The sequence below is a fragment of the Podarcis liolepis genome, assembly GCF_965112155.1.
Source record: "Podarcis liolepis genome assembly, chromosome: 5".
In the NCBI taxonomy this organism is placed as follows: domain Eukaryota; kingdom Metazoa; phylum Chordata; class Lepidosauria; order Squamata; family Lacertidae; genus Podarcis; species Podarcis liolepis.
In genome coordinates this window covers 34,602,647-34,626,153 of record NC_139556.1, presented here as the reverse complement: position 1 = coordinate 34,626,153, position 23,507 = coordinate 34,602,647, and the positions used below count along the sequence as shown (strand labels likewise).

At 48.6% G+C, this 23,507-nt stretch overlaps 1 protein-coding gene and 1 pseudogene across 2 annotated transcripts; both read right to left on the bottom strand.

The window, feature by feature from the left end:
* Window positions 1–12,906: 12,906 nt before the first annotated feature.
* Window positions 12,907–19,600, bottom strand: TYSND1 (trypsin like peroxisomal matrix peptidase 1). Its single transcript, XM_083503103.1, has 4 exons — window positions 18,084–19,600; window positions 16,935–17,065; window positions 15,292–15,477; window positions 12,907–14,199 (listed from the first exon to the last, which is right to left on the bottom strand). Exons 1-4 carry the CDS (start codon window positions 19,235–19,237, stop codon window positions 13,982–13,984), a joined length of 1,689 nt encoding a protein of 562 aa, XP_083359229.1. The 5' UTR covers window positions 19,238–19,600; the 3' UTR covers window positions 12,907–13,981.
* Window positions 19,601–21,801: 2,201 nt separating this feature from the next.
* Window positions 21,802–23,133, bottom strand: LOC310707867 (zinc finger protein RFP-like; annotated as a pseudogene). The gene is made up of 2 exons: window positions 23,130–23,133; window positions 21,802–22,565 (listed from the first exon to the last, which is right to left on the bottom strand). The product of its transcript is annotated as a zinc finger protein RFP-like (transcript).
* Between the last annotated feature and the right edge of the window lie 374 nt (window positions 23,134–23,507).

The window sequence follows — 23,507 nt, the reverse complement described above, 5'->3', positions numbered from 1 at the left end:
GCAGGAAGAGGCTGAGACAGAGGGAAGGCCTCCTGAGGCAGGAGAGGAGGGAGGCCAAGAGGCAGAGATGACTCTGGCTGAGGATGAAGAAGCCAGAGGGTCTCCCCCTCCTACTGTGACCAGCTCCCCTCACCCAGAACCAGAAGAGGCATGAAGAGGGAGGAGCAGAGACAAGCACATCAGCATAGTCTCTGATTGCTTGGGAAGGACCCTGGGAAGGCAGGGACCTTCCATCTCAGCAGCTGCTTCATGGGGGCCAGACCTACCAGAGTTGAGTTGCTGTGCTCATTAGGCCTGACGCTCCACCAGGTCCTTGCAGAACATGTTTTTTTTGCTAATAAAGAGTTAACTCCAACATGCACGGTACGATTTACCGCCGTCACTTCTGACAACAGCAGAATGTAGTATTATTTGGGGGAAAGCAGGTTGAAAAGCAAAAGGAAATCAAGAATGAAATCACGAAATCCCAGACTGCAGTCATCCTGGAAGACCTTTGCTGAAAATAAAGGCCCTCCTGGCCAAGAAGAGACGGCTGAGGCCAAGGCCACCCAAGATCCTCCAGCATCAGCACAGCAGCCAGGAAGGACCTTCCAGAGCCGCAGCTGCCATCTGAGGGAATAAGCATGCTCACCAGGAAACCAGCAGAGAGGCTGGCATTAGCTAGTAGCATCTTCCCTGTCCCTCGAGTGGCGACGGGCTGTCGCTTTCAGAAACCTCCATCCGGCTGATGTGGCCTCCAGTGCCTAACACTGAACCGGCAAGGCAAAACAACAAGCTGGGGAAGCGACAGATCGCTCTGCTCAGTTTCTGCAGGGAGTCAGGGCAATGGCTGAGCTGCAGGTGCGTCTGTCATTGGGCACCAGCTCCCCTCATCTCTGGCCAGCTGGCTGGGGCAGGTGGGAGTTATATTTCAGCGGCACCTGCAGGGCCAAAGGTCCACCACTCCGGAATTAAAGTGAAATGGTTTGTTTTGTTTTAAGAGTCTCGTGGTCTCCCAACTGAGCAGCTGTGCTGTTTCCTACTGCCTGCAAATCAGGGGTGGGCAACCTGTGGCACTCTGGGCATTGCAGGAGTCTGCCTCCCACCAGTCCCAGCCAGCATGCCCAATGGTCAGGGACGATGGGAAGTGGAGTCCAAACAGGACTGGGGGGGGGTCACCAGTTCCCCACCCCTGAAACAAGCAGACCCTGGCCCAGTGAATTGCAGGGGTCATGACTGATGCTGCGAGATCCCACCCCACATCATTCCTCCTCTGCCCCAAATATACAGGTTAGGCTGTGATGCTTTATTCTTCCCTTCCATTTCCTGCAGCCCCAGAGTAACAGAAATACAAAGCAGCACAGTCTTAACTTGGAACATTGCAGGGCACCCACAAATCCTATTTGGTGGGAGGCTACACAAATACATCAGACGGAATAATATCCACAATAACAAGCAGTAAATTCACTCCCGAGCCCAAACTTAAAAGAGCACCTAGACAGGCACAATATACTACCATCCTTTCAACCGCTCTGAATCTAATTCTGCCTCCTCCCTTGCAGAAGCCGTCCAGCACCTGAAATATGGGTCGTAGGAATGAGCAAGGGCAGCTCAAAGCAAAGCTGGCAGAGCCAAGAATCTCATCAGCTCCATAAATCCAGCGAGGTGCTAGGAAAACTAGGACACACGGAGCCAGGATTTCATAAAGGTAAAGTCTGTGTCAGGTCTCCCGAGACGGAAGGAAACTGGATTTGGCAGATGAAAACAACAGTTGTGTGGTGAGCTTAGAGCTGATTCACAACCTCTATAGCAAATTTGCCTGTTTGCTCCTTGGAGGTGATTTCGTGCAGTCACTGAAAGGAAGGCAATTGAAGGATGCAGGTCCTAAGCTTGTTTCCTTGGAAACAACTTTCCTTACAGGGTGGCGAGATGAGGCCGCCTTCCCCTAGCAGCGACCAAGCCTTCCTGTTGCATAGGGTTGCCAACTGACCGAAAAAGAACCCCAGGCCAGTATGCTCTTGCGCCTTTAGCGCCGGCCTGATCTGCAGAAATGAGGAGGGGACACTTTACACGGCAGAGACAAAAACGACGTCTGGTTGGCATGTCTCTATTAGGTAGCAAGCAGCTGTTTCAGGCACAGGGGCTGAGGAATGTTGGCAACCTACTGCCTAAGTTTTAAGAAATAATCGTGGCAATTTGAATGTGTGTGTGTGTGTAGAAGCTCACACAATTGTATTTTAAGAGGGAGAAGAGAGAATTTGTGGCCCTCCAGATGTTGTTGAACTCCCATCAGCCCCAGAGAGCATGTTCAATGGACAGGGATAATGAGAGGCTATGTTAAAATGTTGTGACCTAGTCGCCAGGTAATCCCACTTTACAAAATAATATGCTCGATTCAGGGCTGATTCTCAAAACAGCTGTTAAGTCTGGAAAACAGGAGACTTGAAATATCTCAAGGGCTGCCACGTGGAAGATGGTGCAAGCTTGTTTTTCTCCTCCTGTAGAGAGTAGGCCACAAATCAATGGATTCAAGTTACAAGAAAGGAGATTCTGAGTAAACATACAGAAAAACTTTCTGATAGTAAAAGCTGCTTAACAGTGGAACGGTCCCCCTCGGAAGGTGACAGCCTCTCCTTCCTTTGAGGTTTTCAAGCAGATGTTGGATGGCCGTCTGTCATGGATGCTTTAGCTGAGATTCCTGCATTGCAGGAGGTTAGGGCTAGATGACCCTTGGGGTACCATCCAACTCTATGGTTCTGTGATCCTGTGGGTATAAGCAGGCTGATAATCAAGGTACATGAGGAATTTAGACATTCCTTCAAAACTACATGGAAATTTCTTTCCATTCTTGAAGTCAAGTTATTTCAATTTTCCCTCACCCCCCAAATGAATGAAAGGCTGGAATCTGGGCTCTTTTCTCTCTATCTCAACTTTGTTTTTAAAAAATTAACAGTTTTTGTTCTTTAAGAAGATCCCTCCACTTCCATTAATTAGCTAAGCAAAAGCCTCTTTGCTCTTTTGACACCCCCATCGTTCAGCTCCAGCTCTGAGGGCCTCCTGGCAGTTCCCTCCCTGTGAGAAGTGAGGTTACAGGGAACCAGTCAGAGGGCCTTCTCGGCAGTGGCACCCACTCTGCAGAACACTCTCCCACCAGATGTCAAGAAAATAAACAACTACCTGACTTTTTAAAGACGTCGGAAGGCAGCCCTGTTTAGGGAAGTTTTTAATGTTTGAAGTTTTATCATGTTTTTAATATTCTGTTGGGTGCTGTCCAGAGTGGCTGGGGAAACCCAGCCAAATGGGTGGGGAATAATAATAATAATAATAATAATAATAATAATAATAATAATGGGACATCACGATGGGCAAGGCAATGGAGAAGCATAACTCTTCAGTCACCAGAAGAAGCCTATCAGACCACACAAGAAGAGGGCATTCTTGGACTGCAGGGATTGCAGCGCCACACCCTCCTGTGTTTAACAGGTGAGACAGACAGGTTGCAATACACCTGTTTGGCAGGCAGCCCCACGGAAGGCGATGGGACTCCCGAGTAGACATGCCTAGAATTGCACCACATGCTACTTGCAACATCCTCGTTACTCTCACTCTTCCAATATTTATTGAGTGACTGTGCTAGTACATGGGTTTTATACTTAACAAGCCCAGAGCTAGCCCTGGTCTGAAAGCAAAACAGGGTGCTTGTCCTTTGATCCCAAAGAACCCTTTTGAGCTCTTACGATTCCATGTATCAAATCTCACGCCAGCAAGCGGGGGATGAAGCCAGAGGAAGGAGAACTCCAGAAACTCACACCAACGTTGAAACAACCCCTATGGCCTCTGCAGAAATCAAAGTGGGCCAGGCAATTGGGATTCCACCCCAGGAAAAAGAAAACGTGGGGCTGCTGCCCATCACGTGGCTGTTAAGAGCCGGCAAAAGAGCAGCAGCCCCATGTTGCGCTTTGATCACACCATTTGCACAAAATGAACACTCTGCAGCTCTATAGGCTGCTGCTGGCATAGGCTGAGATTGGAGGCAGGCAGAGCGGAGCTGCCGAAGGACCACACTGCCCCCTAGTGCGTGCGAGCGGAAGTCACAGCTTACCCCACAATTTAGGAACTTGGCAGGGCTGCTTTCTGATGGCTTCCGTGGCAGGAGAAGCAGTAAAAGGCAAAAGGGAGGGCATTAAGAGTAGGTCCAGCTCAACCAACGAGAAGGTCCCTGGGGGCTTCAGTCCACAATTATCCACAAGCTGTGTGCAAACTGGCCCTCCAGCAAGGCGCTCCCTTTGCAAATGAAGCTGCACATCGTACAGATCAGATGTGTAACAAAATCAGCAGTTATGGTTTGCAAAGTGCGGTGATGCAATGCTGCCTTGCATTAAGCCGTTTGAGAAGCCTTTTTACACTTGCTCTTCCTTGCAGGATTTACACTGTGCTGAGCCAAGCCCCTTTCTCCTTGGAGAAAAAAAAAATGTTGTACAGGACTGGGGGAAATACGCATTTTCCTTTCGTTGAAGGACACCGTTCATTCAGCCCTATGGAATTTGGGAGCACAAACCCATCCATTTAGGAAGGGATTAGACCAGGGTTTCCCAAACTTGGGTCTCCCAATGGTTTTTTGGACCACAACTCCCATCATCCCTGACCACTGACCCTGCTAGCTAGGGATGATGGGAACTGTAGTCCAAAAAACAGCGGGAGACCCAAGTTTGGGAAACCCTGGATAAGACAGATGAACGGAGGATAAGGCTACTACTCCTGGGTGCTTGTCAAGGCCCCCCCCTGCATTTCCTCCATGATCTGAAGTAGCACGCTTGCAAATACTAGGCGAGGAACATGGGCAGGAGGAGGCTATTCTCCTCCAGTCCTGCTTGGGGGCTTCCCATAGGCAGCGGGGAACAGGACAACTGGCAACCAAAATTCTGTGAATGACAAAGGATGTTTTTGGAAGGAATGTTCGAATGGTCTTCTTCAGCTGCAGTCGCATACAATAATACATGCTTGGGAGCAAGCCCCAATGGACTCGGTGGGGTTTACCTTTGAGTGTATAGGACTGTACTGCTCACCTGTGTGGCGCCTATTGCATTGTACGCATGTTCCAAAGTTAGTGTCCACTCACTGCTTTTACAATGAGAAGTCATTCCTCAGACGAGGAAAACATCCTGTTGGGAAACTGCCAGGGAGATAGTGTCCATCATGAGCCCCCAAGCCGGAGTTCTGGACGTCCATCGGCCTCCCGTACTCATGCAGATCCAACAGTTAGGGGCACAAAGCCTTTGGAAATTCTTAGCCACATTCCTAGGCTGGAGCACCCTCTTTATCAGCAGAAACGCAGCCGAAAGCTTGCATCACAGAAGAGCAGAAGAGCATAATTTACAGACTTTATTTAGCGTTTAACAGAACAAAAGAAAACACGTCCATTCTGTCAGCGTGTCTGAGCCGACTGCGAAAACGAAAGGAAAAAACAGCAAGCATAAACATCCTGTGAATAGGACATGCGCAGACTCTGTTGCTTACAAAAGCCTGCTCCCTTTTAAGGTGGAACGGAAATATCCTAACATCCTCCCCCTTTCCGTGTAACCTGTCGTACCTGTGGTTCACCCAATTGCAACCTTTGTACATAAATCTTAAGTTGTTCTTTGTTAACAACCTTAGACAACAGATCAGCCGGAATTTCATTTCCTGCCATGTAGGACACCCGAATCAGTCCTTTCTGAATACACTCTCTTGCACGATGTAGCTTAATCTGCAAGTACTTGGTTCTCTGCTTGCAACTCTCGGAGTTCAGCAAAGCCAAACAAGATCTATTGTCTTGATACACTTGTATAGGACATTTCACAGACACCCTGATGTCCTTAAACAGTTGCATCAACCATTCACAATCCATGAGTGAAAATGACAGAGCATTGAGTTCTGCTTCACAGGAACTTAGGCTCACTGTTGTCTGCTTCTTGCACAACCAGTCAAACAGGCAGTGGTTGTACATGTAGCATACTCCAGAAGTGCTTGTACCATCCGTGGTGTCACTTCCAAAACTTGCATCAGCAAAGATTTCAAGACCTCCAGTCTTCTGACTGGTGAACCTCAGCCTGTAGTGCATAGTCCCTTTCAAATAGCGGGCTATGCGCTTCAGAGCTTTCCAATCCTGAACCGTAGGATTGTTGGCATGTCTGCTAAGCAGATTACAGCTTACAGCTATGTCAGGTCTTGAACATCTGGCAATGAAATTCAGCTTGCCTAGAATGCATCTGTACAGCGTTGTGTCAGAAAACGCTTCAGCAGTACTGTCTACCTGGTAACCCGTCACCATCGGTGTGTCTGCTGGGTTTGCATCAACCAAATTCAACCTGGTTAACACATCAGCAATTTTCTGTGTTTGGTGTACCAGAAAATTACCTGCTTGGTCCTTCTCCACCTGCAGAGAAAGATAGTTGGATACCTCACCAAGATCCTTCATGTCAAAGTGCTCCTTCAGCTGAGCTAGGGTGCTTTGGTAAAAAGCCTGATTCTTCCAAAACATCAGAAGATCATCAACAAAACATAAACAATACAGTTTGTTTTGCCCCTCCTCCTTGACAAACACACATGGATCAGCTTTGCCCTGGTGAAAACCTAGAGAAAGCAATGTCTCAGTGAGTTTTGTGTTCCAACACCTGGCACTCTGCTTGAGACCATATAAGGATTTCCGCAGTTTACAGACCATTCCTTTCTGTATCTGCATCCCATCAGGTGGAAGCATGAACAGCTCCTCCCCCAAAATCCCGTACAAAAAAGCTGTATTAATGTCATGATGGGTAACATGCAGTTTCTCCTCCGCAGCGACCTTGAGCATCAGCCGAATGCTCTCATATTTGACTGTGGGTGAGTAGGTCTCGTGGTAATCCTGTCCTGGTACCTGTGAAAAACCTCTGGCAACCAATCTGGCTTTGTGTCTGACTACCTTGCCATTCTGGTCTGTTTTGGCCTTGAAGACCCATTTGCTGCCAACCAGTCTCATTCCTGGGACTACCGGTACCAATTCCCAAGTTTGGTTCCTGTTCAAGGAATCAACTTCAGCCTTCATGGCATTAAGCCAAGGCTCAGCATCTTTAGAGGTTAACTCCTGAACCTCTTTGAAGCTTGAAGGTTCCCCATACCTTCTCTGAGCTACTAAGAACAGCAGTTGCTGTCTTAGCAAACTCATCAGCATACCTCTTTGGAGGTCTGCCTTTGGTCGCCCTTTCAGATCTGCGTACTAGACGCAAGTCTTCTGGACTCATCTCCTCTTTCTTAGGAGAAAAGTGGCCAATGGTGAACAGTGGTTCTTCCAGTTCATTGTCAGACGCATCAGATGGTCTGACTGAGGCCTTTGCGCTCTGGTAGTCTGCTGTGTCATCACTTTCACTGACATCAGCAGCAGCGCCGCCCACTGAACTGGAATCCGAACTCTGATCATCCTCATCATCCTCATCATCATCCTCAGCAGCTTCCTCAGCTTTAGCTGCTTGCTTGACATCACCTTCAACCTCCTCTGGGTAACACTGGAAAATTCCCACATTTTCCCCCCACTTAGGATTGTACTCAACACTCCTTGTGAACTTAATGGACTTAGAGTCAGTCATCCACACCCTGTATGCACCTTTTTCGTACCCCATGAACAAACCATGTGCCCCACGCTTCCCAAGCTTGTTGGTTTGTTGTGTGCGTACCCACATGTCCGAACCAAAAATTCTCATGTGTTTGGTGTTGGGTTTCTTGCCAAACATCTTCTCATAGGGGGTACAACCAATGGGTGATGACAATCTGCGATTAACGGTGTAAACCAAATTCCCCAAAGCCTCCCCCCAAAACTTATCAGGGAGATTGGCATCATGCAACAAGGTTTTGATTCCTTGCAGCAATGTTTGATTTGCTCTCTCCGCAAGCCCATTCATCCATGGCGATCTGGGCGTTGACATGTCATGCTGGATTCCCTTCTCAGTCAGGAAAGCTTCAAACTGCTGAGAAGTAAACTCCCCGCCCCGATCAGTAAACAAACAAGAAATACGTTTACTGTGCACATTCTCCAACCAAGCACAGAATTCCTTAAACTTCGGAAACGCTTGCGATTTCTGTTCGAGCAAATACACATGAATGTACCTGGAAAAAGAATCAATCAGAATCATGAAGTACCTTGCTCCTCCTAAAGAGGGCGCTAGTGGACCAACCAGGTCCGCATGCACTAGCTGGTAGGGTTTGGAAGCCTGCCTGCTAGACTCCTTGCCTTTTGGAGCAACCTTCACCTTGTTCTCTGCACAAGATACACATTTCATGTGAAATTTACAGGGTTTGATGTTCAAACCTTCAACCACCTCTGGCATCTTGGCCAGTGCCTTCCAAGAGAGGTGACAAAACCTTCGATGCGCATCATGAATGCAACCTGCATGAAGAACTTTGTTAGTTTGTGCAACACAACAAGAATCAGCATTAGATACAACAGCAGTGTCCTCATAAGTTATATGGAACAAACCATCCATAAACTTTCCATCAAATAGTCCTCTTTGCCTTTACTGATGACACAGACGCTCCTCTTGAAGGAAATCTGAAAACCACGCCCAGTAAGCTGTGGGACACTCAACAAGTTGCTCGCAGCTCCTGGAACAAAAAGTACATTACTGATGGTAGTGTGCAGACTTGCAAGTTTCACAGTCCCTTCTCCAGCAATTTGCAACGTCCTTCCATCAGCCAGGTGGATCTCACCTTCCTGGGGCTTGAAGGAGATAAAGAGATGCCTGTCCTTGGAAACGTGGCGGCTGGCACCTGAGTCCACAATAAACCTGCCTTTGGCTGTTGGAGCAGTCTTTACAGCAAGCAAACCCTTGTTTTCCAGCGGTCTGGGCTTTTGCAGCTTGCCCCCCTGCTGCTCCTGGCCACCAGACGTGCCTTTAGCCTTTGGTGAAGCAGTGCCAGCAAGCATAACCTTGCTTTCCACTGGCGTGGGCTTTTGCAGCTCACCCCCCTGCTTCTTGTCAGCAGACGTGCCTTTAGCCTTTGGTGAAGCTGTGCCAGCAAACATCGCTTTGTTATCCCCTTGCGCGGGCTCTTCACCCTCCCTCTGCTCCTGGCCATCTGCAGGCATCTGTTTACCTTTGCCTTTCCGGCCTCTGCAAAGGCGATGGCCTTGGTTCCCATGAGAAACAGAGCTCTCAGCTGCCGATTCCTTGGCTCCCCCTGGAGGCTGGAATGCTGCCTGGGATGACGTGACGGTCAGCTCCCCCTGCAGCTTGCAACCGGTGCCCTCAGCATCCCTGGATTCACTCGCATTCTGGGAAACAGCTAGGACCTCTGATGCAGTCAAACTCTGGGCTGGGATTATTGGCTTGTGAGCTTTCAACAAAGCATACCACATTGCACGTGCAGTGGTGTTGCCAGCCAGCGTCTTAATTTCCTCAAGAGATACGGATAGGACTATTATGTCAATCGCTTTCGAATTCTGGCCTTTCCATCTCTCTGTCAGAGGAACTGGGGGGGTTTCAGAAACAACATGCCACACCCCAAACTGACGCAGTAAACTCTCACACCATTTTGCCCAGGGTTCATAATTCTGCCCATCCAACTTAAGGGACTGAGCATCTCCAGAAGCTTGGAAAAACTCCATTTCAGCTTTTGGCAGTAGCCGTGAGTCTTATGCATTCAAAGACTCCTTATCTTGGCAGCCCATTAATCATGGAGCCTTTCTGGCTCGGCTCCCAGGCCAATTAATCTGCCTTGCCGGAGATCAAAGAAAAGCGTCCCTTCTTTCTTTCGCTTTTCCCACAACATACCTCAAACGCAGTCTGTTGCAGCTTTACTCTCCTGTAGGTGCCGTGAATCTGGGCCCGAAACCTTGTTGTTGGGAAACTGCCAGGGAGATAGTGTCCATCATGAGCCCCCAAGCCGGAGTTCTGGACGTCCATCGGCCTCCCGTACTCATGCAGATCCAACAGTTAGGGGCACAAAGCCTTTGGAAATTCTTAGCCACATTCCTAGGCTGGAGCACCCTCTTTATCAGCAGAAACGCAGCCGAAAGCTTGCATCACAGAAGAGCAGAAGAGCATAATTTACAGACTTTATTTAGCATTTAACAGAACAAAAGAAAACACGTCCATTCTGTCAGCGTGTCTGAGCCGACTGCGAAAACGAAAGGAAAAAACAGCAAGCATAAACATCCTGTGAATAGGACATGCGCAGACTCTGTTGCTTACAAAAGCCTGCTCCCTTTTAAGGTGGAACGGAAATATCCTAACACATCCAACATTCAGTTCTTCAAAATAAAAGATCAGGATAGTATTCCGGCTTTGATCCAGGCCTTGATGCATAAAACAAGATTTTAATGTGTGACTGGTTCCAGAAAAACACAGGTGGTGGTGTGCAAAGCAGAATCCACAAGGAAGGGGTAACAGGCATAAGCCTGGACAGCTCAGTTGGTTAGAGATGGTGCTGATCGCGCCAAGATTGCAGGTTCGATCCCCGCATGGGACAGCTGCATATTGCAGGGGGTAGGACTTAGATGATCCTCAGGGTCCTTTCCAACCCTACGGTTCTATGATCTAACTCTGCCTCTGTTTATGAATCTAGATGAGGCCCACTCCGTTGAATGACAACATTGCTAGGGTCCACCAAGTGATTCTTAATTGCCTTCCTTGCTGCCTATCACAATCCTATTTACAATTTTACAGAACAAGAGCAGAATTTTCTCCCTCAAGAGGCGGTGAGGACCACCAACTCCTCCACAGGCAACTGCTGGGTGACCTTGGGCCAGTCACACTTCTCTGAAGTCTCTCAGCCCCACTCACCTCACAGAGTGTTTGTGGTGGGGGAGGAAGGGAGAGGAGAATGTTAGCCGCTTTGAGACTCCTTCGGGTAGTGATAAAGCGGGATATCAAATCCAAACTCTTCTTCTTCTTCCTAGCAGGAGCCACATAGATTTCAATGCTGGCCTCTTCCCCTCCCTTCACAACTTCAAGTGGTTAAAAAACTCTCATCCTTTTAAGAACACACAGTATTTTTCTTCTGCTCTGTGTCTGGAAGAATTGGCTGCAGCAAGAGATATTTATGGCTCGAGGGAGAAGGAGCTATACTTGCTGGCAAGACCATTCGAGAAGTCTTCATTTTCTTCAGCAGCGGTGGAGCTCCTTGTGTGGACATTTGTCTCAAGGAGACTGGGAGATAAATGGGTATGACACATGCCATCTCCCATCCCTAGGACTTTGCTCATATGAGCTCCCCAGATCAATGGATTCTATGAAGCTATACCACTTATTTGTCAAAGCCCCTCCAAGCCAGAAATTCAGGGGATCTCAGCCTGTCAGATGCAAAGTGGGGTTCACTGCGCTGGCTGTGAACTTTTCCTACAGGTGAGCAGGGGAGACGCTCTGAAGCCAGCAGTAAAAGTTCATTCCCCTGCTCTACACCATATCTATTAGAAATTCATAGCGTGGCTTGAACACACTCAACAGCAAGATGTATACTGCGCAAGCTGTGTTCAGAAAAATAATTATGCAGCACAACTTCCTTGCCCCTCCAAACAACTGTTTGTTCAGTTTCAGCACTGGAAACTGAATGAACATAACACAGCACAGAATGCCTGCTTCCATAAATTGCAATCTTTTTCCTGGCCTCTTCTGAGTCGACAGAGGAATGAAATGAACTAAGACTGCCCTGCTGGCCTGGTCCATTTCATCCCCAAGGAAGAGGAAAGGAAAAAGAGAAGAATGGTTTGAGTCCATCTTTTGCCGAGAAGTGGAGAGCAGCGTTGCCCTTTATCGTCTATTTTTAAGAAGCGGACATGAGCACCCATGAGTCCCCTCGAGCACTACATGGGCTACTGTTCTATTATTGCAGCACTTGCAATCTCGTGCTGAGAATACAAGCAGGGCTTGCAGAGTTTGTTTTTTGTTTACTTTGTCCAGGAAAGCACAAGTGGAAAATAAGAGCAGCTCTGATGGATCCGGTCTCTAGCTGAGCACACAGTTCTCACGGGGCCCAAGCAGATGCTTATGGGGAGCCTTAAAAAAGCACCTGAGGGCAAGCAGACTTTCTCTCCACCCCCAATTCCCAGCCGCTGGCATTCAGAAGCAACACGGGCCCCGTCAGAGAAGGGAGAACATTGCCATCATGGAAAGAGAACTCATCTCCCTGGGCACAGTCAGGGCCTCTAAAAGCGCAGCTCTTCTCTGTGGCTAAGCACTGGGCTTGTTGAGAAAAAAGAACCATTATCTACGTTCCTCCTAAATACTCAATTCTGCGACGAATGAACGATCCAGAGAGAACGGGCAAGAGGGAGCCGCTGAAATAAGCTCATTTCGTTTCGCACACAAGAGACAGCGGCAAACAACTTCTGCATAAAAGGTTATTGACTGAAAACTTAAAAAGCAATTTCAGCAAACTGAAATGGGGAAAAAAACAAAACACCAGACCCGGCTAGAACACAGTCTATCTACATTTGGATAGTGGAACAGTTTGGAACAGTGGCACCACTTGGTGGCAAGCAGGGGCACTACAACCAACTAATAAAAGATGTCATATCGCTTCGTATTTTTGAATTATGGTGCCAGAGGAGACTCTTGAGAGTCCAATGGACTGCAAGAAGATCAAACCTATCCATTCTTCAGGAAATCAGCCCTGCGTGCTCACTAGAAGGACAGATCCTGAAGCTGAGGCTCCAATACTTTGGCCACCTCATGAGAAGAGAAGACTCCCTGGAAAAGACCCTGATGTTGGGAAAGATGGAGGGCACAAGGAGGAGGGGACGACAGAGGACGAGGTGGTTGGACAGTGTTCTCGAAGCTACCAGCATGAGTTTGACCAAACTGCGGGAGGCAGTGGAAGACAGGAGTGCCTGGCGTGCTCTGGTCCATGGGGTCACGAAGAGTCGGACACGACTAAACGACTAAACAACAACAACAGCTTCATATAGAATGCTAGGACTGTAGTTATGTTATCGTTTATTTATATAATCAAAATCTAGGCAACCTCCAGGAGCTTACAGTAGAAATTTCATCCATGCATAAAGGCAACAAAGGAAAGGGAAAGGGTATCAGGGGATACATATAAGCAAATGCAGATGTGTTCAAAATCTGTGATTCTGTACGTGTGTGAGAGAAAGAACGTAGGGTTTTTTTTGTGAGAAGTGGCAAGACAGGGAGGGGAAACCCCACCACCACCAGATGTTGCCAAGCTAACTCCCATCATCCTTGATCACTGGATCCTTGACATGCTGACTGCGGCTGATGGGAGCTGGAGTCTTAACAACCACCTTCCCAGGGGGGCACAGAGGACAACTGCCGAGCGAAGTCTACAGAAAAGGTGGGTTTAGAAAAAGAACTGACAGAAGACAGGTGGAAACAGCACACAGGGGTTTGCAGGAGAGAGTCCCCCAGCAAGGAAGACCAGGCAGAGATGAGCTCAAGAGAAACAGGGGGCATTTTGATGCTCGAGTGAGATTTGGAGAAGCGAAGGACACAGCGAGGTACATGATGGGAAACGAGGGCAAAAGGTTCAGCCCTACTGAAATCAGCCAAGGAAAGCTGATTTCAAGCCCACCCATAAGCATGGTTCATTGGCCCAATAATATAGGCCTAAGGGCCGCATGTGGCCCTCGATGCCTTTTGCCGCCCCCTTCGGTTCTCACACTGCCTTCCCAAAGCCAGGTCAGGAGGCACTGGGCTTTGGGAAGGAGGCCTGAGGTCTCTGACAGGTACCTAGAGTTCTCCCTCCTCCTTCCCAAAGCCTAGTTATCCCTTTCCAAGCTTTGGGAAGGAGATGGAAGGGCTCTAGGACTCTGACGCCTTGTTTAGCCAGCTTTGGGAAGGCAACATGAGGGCCGGAGGGGGGTGTATGTCAAATTTAGGCCTTTCTCCCCTCACCGGCATGACAAGGCAATGTGTGGCCTACAAGCACTTTTTGCGGCCTACCTCGTCTGAGAAGTTGGACCGCCCTGATCTAGCTATAGCTCAACCAGGGCATGGATAAACAATGTTTTTCTTCTCTCTTCTGAAGTTCTTCAGAGCTTGCTGAGCGGTCCCTCCACAGGCTCTCTTTGGAGTCTCCACACAACCTGGATCTTGTGGCTCACCCTGTCTAGTTCTCGGAAGCCACGCAGGCTTCTGCTATGAAGGTACTCCAAGAGGGCCGGCTGCAGAACAGTGATGGGAATGCTGAAGTTCAGGTGAGGGTACGTCACTCCTATGCTGTTATCCCTCGTGTTGCTGGCAACGATACCTGCCGTTGGGGGAAAAACATTAGGTATTCCCAAACATCTGGAGAACCCAAAATCAAATTGCAAAGAAGTGGCTACTTAAACTCAGACTAAAACAAGTATTTGAGCAAGGAAGCGGGTGGAGAGGACCTTGAGGAAATCTTTTGCAACTAGAGTCTGTTATTAAAAAAGGGGATTTCATAATTCAGAGGAATAAAAGAGCTTCATCCTGCAGAGCTGCAACCTCTCGATTGCACATGGTTGCAATCGAGAGATAAAATCAACCCACAACAAACCTGCCTCCGTGATCAGATACGGTTGGCAAGAATAAAAACCTATCAAGAGCGTTGCTACACACAACCAATTATCAAAGGCTCAGTGCATGTGCGTGAAAAAGTTGTGTAATGTACTTTGGCTTGGCAAAGACAAATGAGGATTATGAATCACGCCATACCCAGGCATGCATCATTGGGGTAAAGAACCACGAGAGACCCATTTGGCCCAGTCCAATTCCCTGGTCTCCACTACCCAAAGACATTTCCTTTTTGTGGGCAATCGGCCTATTGAACTGCTGCTTTTAACCTGCTGGGCATGTAAAAAGGGTTGTGTGAGCTCACATCTTTCTCTTCCCCTTCCTAAAACCCTCTGCAGAGGGTTAGAAGGCGCCCCCTCAACAGTGAGGAGATGCATTGTATGGGGCTGCATGGGAAATTCTCTAAAATTGGGTGGTGGGATTTCGCTCCACCCTCCTCGCCTTGCAGCCACCATGATGTTCCCCCCAAAATCTACTAGTCCCCCCACACTCCAGAGAAGATTTTGAGGGTGGGTGAGGGCTGTAAGTGGGAAGAGAGGAAGGTTCTCCACTAGCAGAAATCCATCCCACATACACAGAGACAGTGTTGAAGACCAATTTTGTTTAAATGCTAGCAGCCTTGAACAAGATTTCACCAAGTACTGCTTCCACGCTTAACCCAGCTCATTGCACACTAAGGACTAGGAACTTGCTTTCCTCACAGCAGCAAGCATGAGATTACAGGATTCCATACTTGCACCAATCCCTACGCCTACATAGTGAGATCATGGGAGAGCAAGGAACAAGGAGAAAGAGGCTGTACCTAGGAGTTTCCCACTGTGCGTGGAGAAGAGGGCTCCCCCGCTGGAGCCACCATGAACTGCACAGGTTGCCTGAAGCATCACAGGCTCATCTCCCACAGTGATGACTGCTGACAGGATCCCAGATGTTACTGATGGGCCGCAGGCCTGGCCAAAGACGCCGAAACCAACGATACTCACATCTTCTCCTGCATGAAGAGAACAAACCAAAGCAATGAAAAACTGCACGAAAAGTCCAGTTTGTGTATCACAGAGAGATGGCAAAGCTCCCAAGTCTCTCCAAGGAAGAAGACCCACAAATCGCCCTTACCACCTAACGGAAGTTGCTGTTTGTGCTTTCCGTTCTCCTGTTTCTTTGCAATGTGAGAAGCAGTTCTGAGATGCACAGTTCCCAGTGGGGAGAAACAAGACAAAATCCCACAAGAACCCTCAACAATAACTCCAGGAGAGCTCAGAAGCAAGCCACAACGGAAGCCAGCAAGAGACTTGCCATCAACACTTCATCCCCATCTTCCTTGGAGACCGTGATCCATGGTGCAACATTAGACTAAATCTCTTTCCATTCTATTTCCAGTGACTTCCTAGACTTCCCAAAACAGGAGCATTATATTGCAAATCAGAGTTTAATTTAATAATTAATTGAATAACATTTAATAAAAAATGAATGAAGTACCACAGGCAACATATTGTATTTATTTTGGTCAGATTTAATTCGGACCATAGCTGGGATCTGGGGATGGAATCGAACGCTGATTTCAGATCCATGAAGGCCACGAAGAGTTTACCCTGTAGAGGCCTGGTATACTTCTTGGCTAGGAAGGGCAACATTAGACAGTGGTCTGATGTTGAATGGTTCTCGCCCAGGCTGCCTGGGCTTCAGATAGTATATTATGTTCATTTAGAAAAGTTGTCAGTTTGCTACTGAGGAAACGGGCATAGAGCTTCCCAATTATTGAAAGCAGGTTAATTGGCCTATAACTGGAGGGTACATTTGGGTGGCCTCTCTTAAAGATTGGGACTACTATAGCATGCAAGAACCAATGATCCCTATCTTTAAGTCTGAACAAAATGCTTGTTTAACCTGGAGGTAGACTGTCTGAATTGTGCATTGCTTTGTAACGATTTGTTGGGTCTCTGGACCATAATAAAGATTGATTGATTGATTGATTTTGGTCACTTGAACTGAATCCACCATCTAATTCAACTATTCACAGAATTACAGAATCATAGAATTGTAGAGATGGAAGGGACCACAAGGGCCACGTAGTCTTAACCCGTTAAAATGTGGGAATCTTTTGCCCACTGTAGGGCTCAAACCCACGACCGTGACATTAAGAGTCTCGTGCTCTACTGACTGAGCTATCCCAGCTATCCCTGTGTGGGAGGGGGGGAGGCACAATGGGGACATATTCACACCCCAAAATGGTTTCAAAGCTTAGAATTTGTACTTGCTCAACAGAGGTTACTCAGGGGAAGGAGTCTAGCAAGATTTTTTTTTAATACCACTTTCAATAGAACAGCCCATATCAAAATGATTTAGTAGGCAGAATGTTATATGGCCTTTGGCGGCTTATTCCCCACAATAAAACCACAAGACCCAATGGGCAGTGACCCAAAGGAGATGGGCGGAGTGTCCGGTTCTCACCTTTGTAAAACTCTGACGCCAGGGCGGGCTCTGTGGAAGTGGGCAGGTCATCTTCTAATTCTACCAGTGCCACATCATAGGGAGAAGAGTCCTTGGTAGCAAACACCACTTTCCCTTTAGCTGCAGAACTCCTAGGAGCAAACAGAAGGAAGCGTTAGGGAGACAGCAGATACAGATACTTGCAATAAGCCAGGATTTCTGGCATTGCTCAACTGGCCTAACTATTAAGATGATGCAATCCTTTGGGAAGGTCTCTTAAATAAGCACTGTCAACATAAATGAGAGCCATGCCACTATGTTTTTCATGATGCCCTGTGAAGTGTGTTAGAAACAAGTCTCACTGAGTTAACCACATGTGGGTTGATCTGCACATTCAGAAATAGTCAACTTACCTAGTGGCAAACATACATTTCCCACAACATGGACAATCCTGACTCCCCAGAGTGCATATACAGTGGTACCTCGGGTTACAGACGCTTCAGGTTACAGACGCTTCAGGTTACAGACTCCGCTAACCCAGAAATATTACCTTGGGTTAAGAACTTTGCTTCAGGATGAGAACAGAAATCGTGCAGCGACAGCACAGCAGCAGCAGCAGCAGGAGGCCCCATTAGCTAAAGTGGTGCTTCAGGTTAAGAACAGTTTCAGCTTAAGAATAGACATCCAGAACAAATTAAGTTCTTAACCCAAGGTACCACTGTACTTGGAAGATGCACACTGCTGGAAATATGACTTAGCCATGTATGAAAGCATCGGCGTTATGGGCACACAAAAAGTGCCCCGCGTGGCTCTGTAAAAATATGAAGCAAAGAGAATTCCTTTGTAAAGGAAGTGTCCACTGTATTGACACTCAAGTTTATTATCTCTTTCCAATTCACAGGTGATGGTTTCTCAATTTCTAATATAGTGCACTGAATGGGGATTCTAGGTGCTATGTGATTTGCTTCTCTACAAGATCAACATCTGGCATATACCTAGACTGCTCACCCCTGTGGCTCCAGCCCATTAAGAAACCCAGGTCTACCCTGTTGCCTGAGCACCACAGGTTTGAATGCTCAAGTGTCAAATCTTGCAGAGACTAGAAGATGCAGCAAAGCAAACAGAACTGGACCTCAGCATCTCTCAATACAGGCGAGAATCCAAACATACTTTCCGTGGCTGGGCTGCAACCTAACGCAGACACTTGTTGTGCCGTTGGCCACGTGTCGACAGGTCAACACCAGTCTTGAGTTGACGATCACGCCAGATCCCCAGGTGAGGCCCCGTTCCACCAGAACCACAGCAGCCAGCATTTGCTGATGTGGTCCGTCTCTGGCCACCATCTTTCCATGAGACTTGGACACAAGTTCCAAGGGGTTCAGCCACGTTTTCAGAGCCCGGTGAGGCCCAGGAAGGGCGCTCTGGATGCAATGTAGAATACTGTTGACGGCACAAACCAGAGTTAGACCAACCCATTCGCTGGATTTCCAGCAAAGCGGAGCTACGATTATCCCGACCAAGTGAAGGCCAGTTTCTGATAGCGCATAGACGCCGCCCCCTTCGGTGCCGGGCAAACAGCGAGCGTCAGTCAGGATTAGGGCGTTGCTTTCTCCGGATGTGTTGCTCACGATCCCTTTGCTGAGGGTGTTCATGAAGATGTCCGGGCAAAAGGAGCCAAACGGGGAGCCACAGGCAAAGACTGGGTCTCCCTTCCTCAGTGTTTCGGCCGCCACGCAGCTCACCCCGCCCACACCATGGGAATTGCCATCCACGATCCTCAGCAGGGCAAACCAGGGCAGGGAACGCGCCTCGTCTTCCGGGGCGCTGGATTCCTCTTCAACCTCCATCTCTGTGCCAAAACGCCACTGTTCAGTGGAGTTGAAGAGTTTGGAGAAAGCATCCTGGAATGGCACACAGGGGAGCATCATGATGAGTTCGGCCTTGTGGCAGCGGAGGCCGCTGGGTGTCTCGTGCCAATTTGAAAGTGGGTTGAATTTCAAGGCTGGGGTGTTCCCCGCCAGATCTCCACCTAGCCAGCTCCTATTGGGAGCTTTAAGGCTGCATTCTGCTGGCCTAAGCACTTGGATCTGGATGTCCGGGGGGAAGCTATCAGGGAGCAGAAATCGGCTCTGGGCCCAGTTTTGGTGCTCGGCTGGCAGGAGGAAAGGAGAGAAGACGGAGCCATGGCAGAGGACAATGGCCGGGTCCGGCGTCAAAAGGACGCCGCTGCCACTCCAGGGTCCTTGGGGCACAGATCCGCGCGCGTGAGAAACACGGACGACACAGCCAGCTTTCTCTGCTATCAACCGCAGAGCCTCGGCCATTGCGGGGAGGAAGAACGCGTTTCCTTAGCAGCACCGGGAGAGAAATCCACTCGGCATGGTGCAAGAAGTAAGAGCAGCTTAGGAGGGGGATCAGAGTCTTGCAGAGGGAGGGCGAAGCTTCGAAGTTGTGCAAGAGAACTCGGGCGAAGGAGGCACGTGGGGACTGCCCCGGGATGATCCCCACACACCCCTGGGATCTGTTCGCTTAGCTGGAAAGAGCAGGTGCAAAACTCACGGAGATCCCCGTCTCCTGTGCGCCCTGCGTAAACAGGGCTCTGCCCGGCGCAGCTCGAGGGGGCAAAGTCCTAAGGTTTCGAAAGCGCGCGAGTCAGCGGCCGCAGCCGGAATCAGAACGGAGCCGAGCGAGCAAGGTCAGGTGGGGCAAAGATCCCGCTCCTATTGGCCGCTCTGCTCGGGCAAGCGAGCTGCGGTTGGCTGCAGCAGCTCGTGCTGCGGACGTCCTCCGCGATTGGCTGCTTGCGGCTCAGCAGGAACATTTCCTGGCAGGATCGGGAGCTGGTTGGTTGGTTGGTTTGCCTGCTCAAGGGCGGGGGCGGGGCTAAGGAGAGAGCCTCCCAAGTAAAGCGAAGCTCGCCGCGGCACAAAGCCGTGATTTCATAGGATTGTGGAGTTGGGTGGGACCCCCGGGGGTCATCTAGTCCAACCCCCTGCAACGCAGGAATTTTTTACTCAGGAGTAAAAAAAAAGCACATATATTTGCCATGCCCTTACAGCCTTCTTGTTCCTTGTGTCACAAATGGGTTAAGTCAAGGGGGAAGGAGATTTAACTGGCTGCCTTTCCTCTCTTATGGGAGAGGCTGGATGGCAGCCTATCATGGCTGCATCAGTGAGGTTTCTGCCTTGCAGAAGGCTGGACTAGAAGACCCTCAGAGGTCCCTCCCCTCCAACTCTGCGATTCTGCCATCATCCCACAGGTGGTGCAAGTAGACTTAAACTACTCTTGAATTTGTTGAAAATGAATTAAATCATACGCAGGTTTATTTAATATTTTTTTCTAAATATTCTCCAGAAATTTTTAATGGTTTAGTTAAGCATGCTATCCTTGAGTAAACGTTTGTCTTTTCATAGAATTGTAGAGTTGGAAGGGGCCCTGAGGATCGTCTAGTCCAACCGCCTGCAATGCAGGAAGATGCAGCTGCCCCATACGGGGTTCGAACCAGCAACCTTAGCATTAGCACCACGCTCTAACCAACTGAGCTATCCAGCCATCAGATTTAGATTCTTTCTACCCCTTTAATTTTACAGAAAACAGGCTATAGGGACGCGGGTGGCGCTGTGGGTAAAAGCCTCAGCGCCTAGGACTTGCCGATCGCATGTTCGGCGGTTCGAATCCCCGCGGCGGGGTGCGCTCCCGCTGCTCGGTCCCAGCGCCTGCCAACCTAGCAGTTCGAAAGCACCCCCGGGTGCAAGTAGATAAATAGGGACCGCTTACCGGCAGGAAGGTAAACGGCGTTTCCGTGAGCTGCGCTGGCTCGCCAGATGCAGCTTTGTCACGCTGGCCACGTGACCCGGAAGTGTCTCTGGACAGCGCTGGCCCCCGGCCTCTTAAGTGAGATGGGCACACAACCCTAGAGTCGGACACGACTGGCCCAGGGGTACCTTTACCTTTTTACTGATAATGTTTAAAGCAGCACAACAGTTGTAACAATATGTTAAAGGGTAAGTAGAAATTTATCAGTTTCAGAGTCAGACCCATAAGTAGTAGCAGGTGCCAGGACATCACCATTTTTGCTTCTACATAGCTTCAGACATTGTTGAAATATCACAATGTTTCTTTTGATGTTGAAAAGCAGGTATTGCCCAGCCCTAGTACTGATACATTGCCCGGGCCTAACAGCCACAATTCCCTCCTCAGGGACAATATTCAGCAGTCCTTTCCTCTTCACAAATTCTCTGGCCACACCTGCAGCCCAGGAAGTTCCCTTGCTCACATCCACTGTCGACTGATGCTTCCCTGATGTTGATCCTTGAGAGCCAAGAACACAGTGGGTGGGGTTGAATCTACCAGTGCTGTAGGACAGCTCCCCGTGCAACAGCTTTCTGACTGTCAAACACAATAAATCGAGTGCGAGCTGTTGCGAGGTCCAGCATCACATTCTCATTTATCCACTTTTGTTCAGTCAAAGTCTCTCTCAACTTCCTTAGTTCACCTTGCAGCGATGCACTCTCTCTTTGGAGAATTCCTGATGCACTGCACTGAGCTCTGAAGAACTGGGTGGAGCCGGAAACTGAAATTTGCCCCTAATGCCCCTGTTATTTCAAATACCCTTAGCAGCCCAGCTAGAAACTCCTGACACTTTGGCTCCAGCTCATTGATTAGGGTGCTGATAGGGGAAATCTCAAAAGGGATGCGGGTGGCGCTGTGGGTTAAACCACAGAGCCTAGGACTTGCCAATCAGAAGGTTGGCAATCCCCATGACGGGGTGAGCTCCCATTGCTAGGTCCCTGCTCCTGCCAACCTAGCAGTTCAAAAGCACGTCAAAGTGCAAGTAGATAAATAGGTACCGCTCCAGCGGGAAGGTAAATGGCATTTCCGTGTGCTGCTCTGGTTCGCCAGAAGTGGTTTAGTCATGCTGGCCACATGACCCGGAAGCTGTACGCCGGCTGCCTCGGCCAGTAAAGCGAGATGAGCGCCGCAACCCCCGAGTCGGCCATGACTGGACCTAATGGTCAGGGGTCCCTTTACCTTTACCTAGGGGAAATCTCATAAAATTAAGCCACATGGCTCTTCTTCCTCCTTCCCAATCCAGCTGGGTTAACAGTTGTTTTTCTTTCTCAAGAAACTGGTGGAGCTTCTCCAATTCCAACCCAAGCTTTTGCTTCTCAGCTTCGGTTTTTGCCAGAAGATGCTAACTTGGCTTCCCTACATCTAATTTAAATGACAAAATCTTGTGTCTCTCTTGTTCCAGAGTTTGCAAACAGTGATGTATTTTCTCCTGGTGAACTGGAACAGCTTTCTCTATAGGAATCATGCTGTGATCTTTATGAACCCTGGACCTGTTGCAAACCACACAGATGGATGTTTGATCGTTTTTCGCAGAGCTTCAGGGGTTCCTGGTTTCTCTTGCACAGCTTTTGTTCTCCTTTGCTTGCTGCATGCCGCACTGCATGGCCAACTCTTTGATATTACACAGGTGCCTGATGGGCTGGAAGTTCTGCCAGGGAAAGCGCTTTCTGCAATGCAGGCAGAACACATTTGCACTAGGCCTTTCGCAGCACTGGGCAATGCGGTCCCCGCAGAAATTGCGCCCGCAGTCTATGGCCATCATTGGGTTCTGAAAACAATGCAGGCAGATGGAGCAGGTGGCTTCTCATTTCAGGTGTCCATGTTTATTTTAGTTCAGAGGCTCATGCAGTGTCTTGAGAGAGGGGGAGATAGCTCAGTTGTAGAGCGCGAGGCTCTTAATCTCGGGGTTGTGGGTTCAAGCCCCACTTTGGGTTAAAAATTCCTGCATTGCAGGGGGCTGGACTAGATGAGCTTTGTGGTCCCTTCCACTTCTATGAGTCTATGAAATATAGACATTAGCTGCGGAGGTACTCTGAATCCACTCCCCATTTTAGGAAGAACTTGCTTTAGAGGCTTTAAGTCAAAAAGACTGTGTTTTATGTTTCCTCCCTGCATGCCTGTCAAACTGTTTTTACTCACCTCCCATAAATTCTCCTCCCCATCTCCTTTCATACTTGTATTTTTATCCCCTGCCTTGAAACTGTCACATCTCCCTGCCATTATTTAGTTCAGTTGCTAATTGTCTTATTTAAAATTATTTTATCTCTCTATTCGTAATTCCTTTCAATGCCTCTGCTGAACCCTTTTTTTTTGCAGAGAAGGGAGACCTCTCTGCCTCCTGACTTCTCCGACTCCATTACTCACCCATGCTAGCAGCGGGTCCAGCTGCAAAATTACAGCCCAGCCAGGCTGTTGCTAGGCAACACTGGTTTGCACCAAGCACGTGCACAACTTTCCTTATTCTCTGCATTGCCTAGCATTGGCTGAAAAAAACAAACGATTTCCTAATCTTAAAAAAATGCAAGATGTCACACTACTACTAGGAAATTAGAGCAGTAGATTCTAATCAAGATTCGCATAAACATGTCCTTTCTTGCATTTCCTCTTGCTCTAAGATATGCATGCTTTCAAGCAGCAGAGCAGGTTGGGTAATCTGTGTGCCATATCTGCCACAACAGAATATAAGGAGCTGCTTGAGGTTGCAAAACGTTACCGCAGTCTCTTTACCCATCAAGTTAGTTA

Coding starts and splice junctions, on each gene's coding strand:
- TYSND1 (XM_083503103.1), bottom strand. CDS start 19,237: ATGGCCGAGGCTCTGCGGTTGATAGCAGAGAAAGCTGGCTGTGTCGTC. Junction 17,066..18,083: donor TTGCAGCCCAGCCACGGAAA/GTATGTTTGGAT, acceptor GTTTGCTCCTAG/GAGTTCTGCAGCTAAAGGGA. Junction 14,200..15,291: donor GCACAGTGGGAAACTCCTAG/GTACAGCCTCTT, acceptor CCCCAACGGCAG/GTATCGTTGCCAGCAACACG.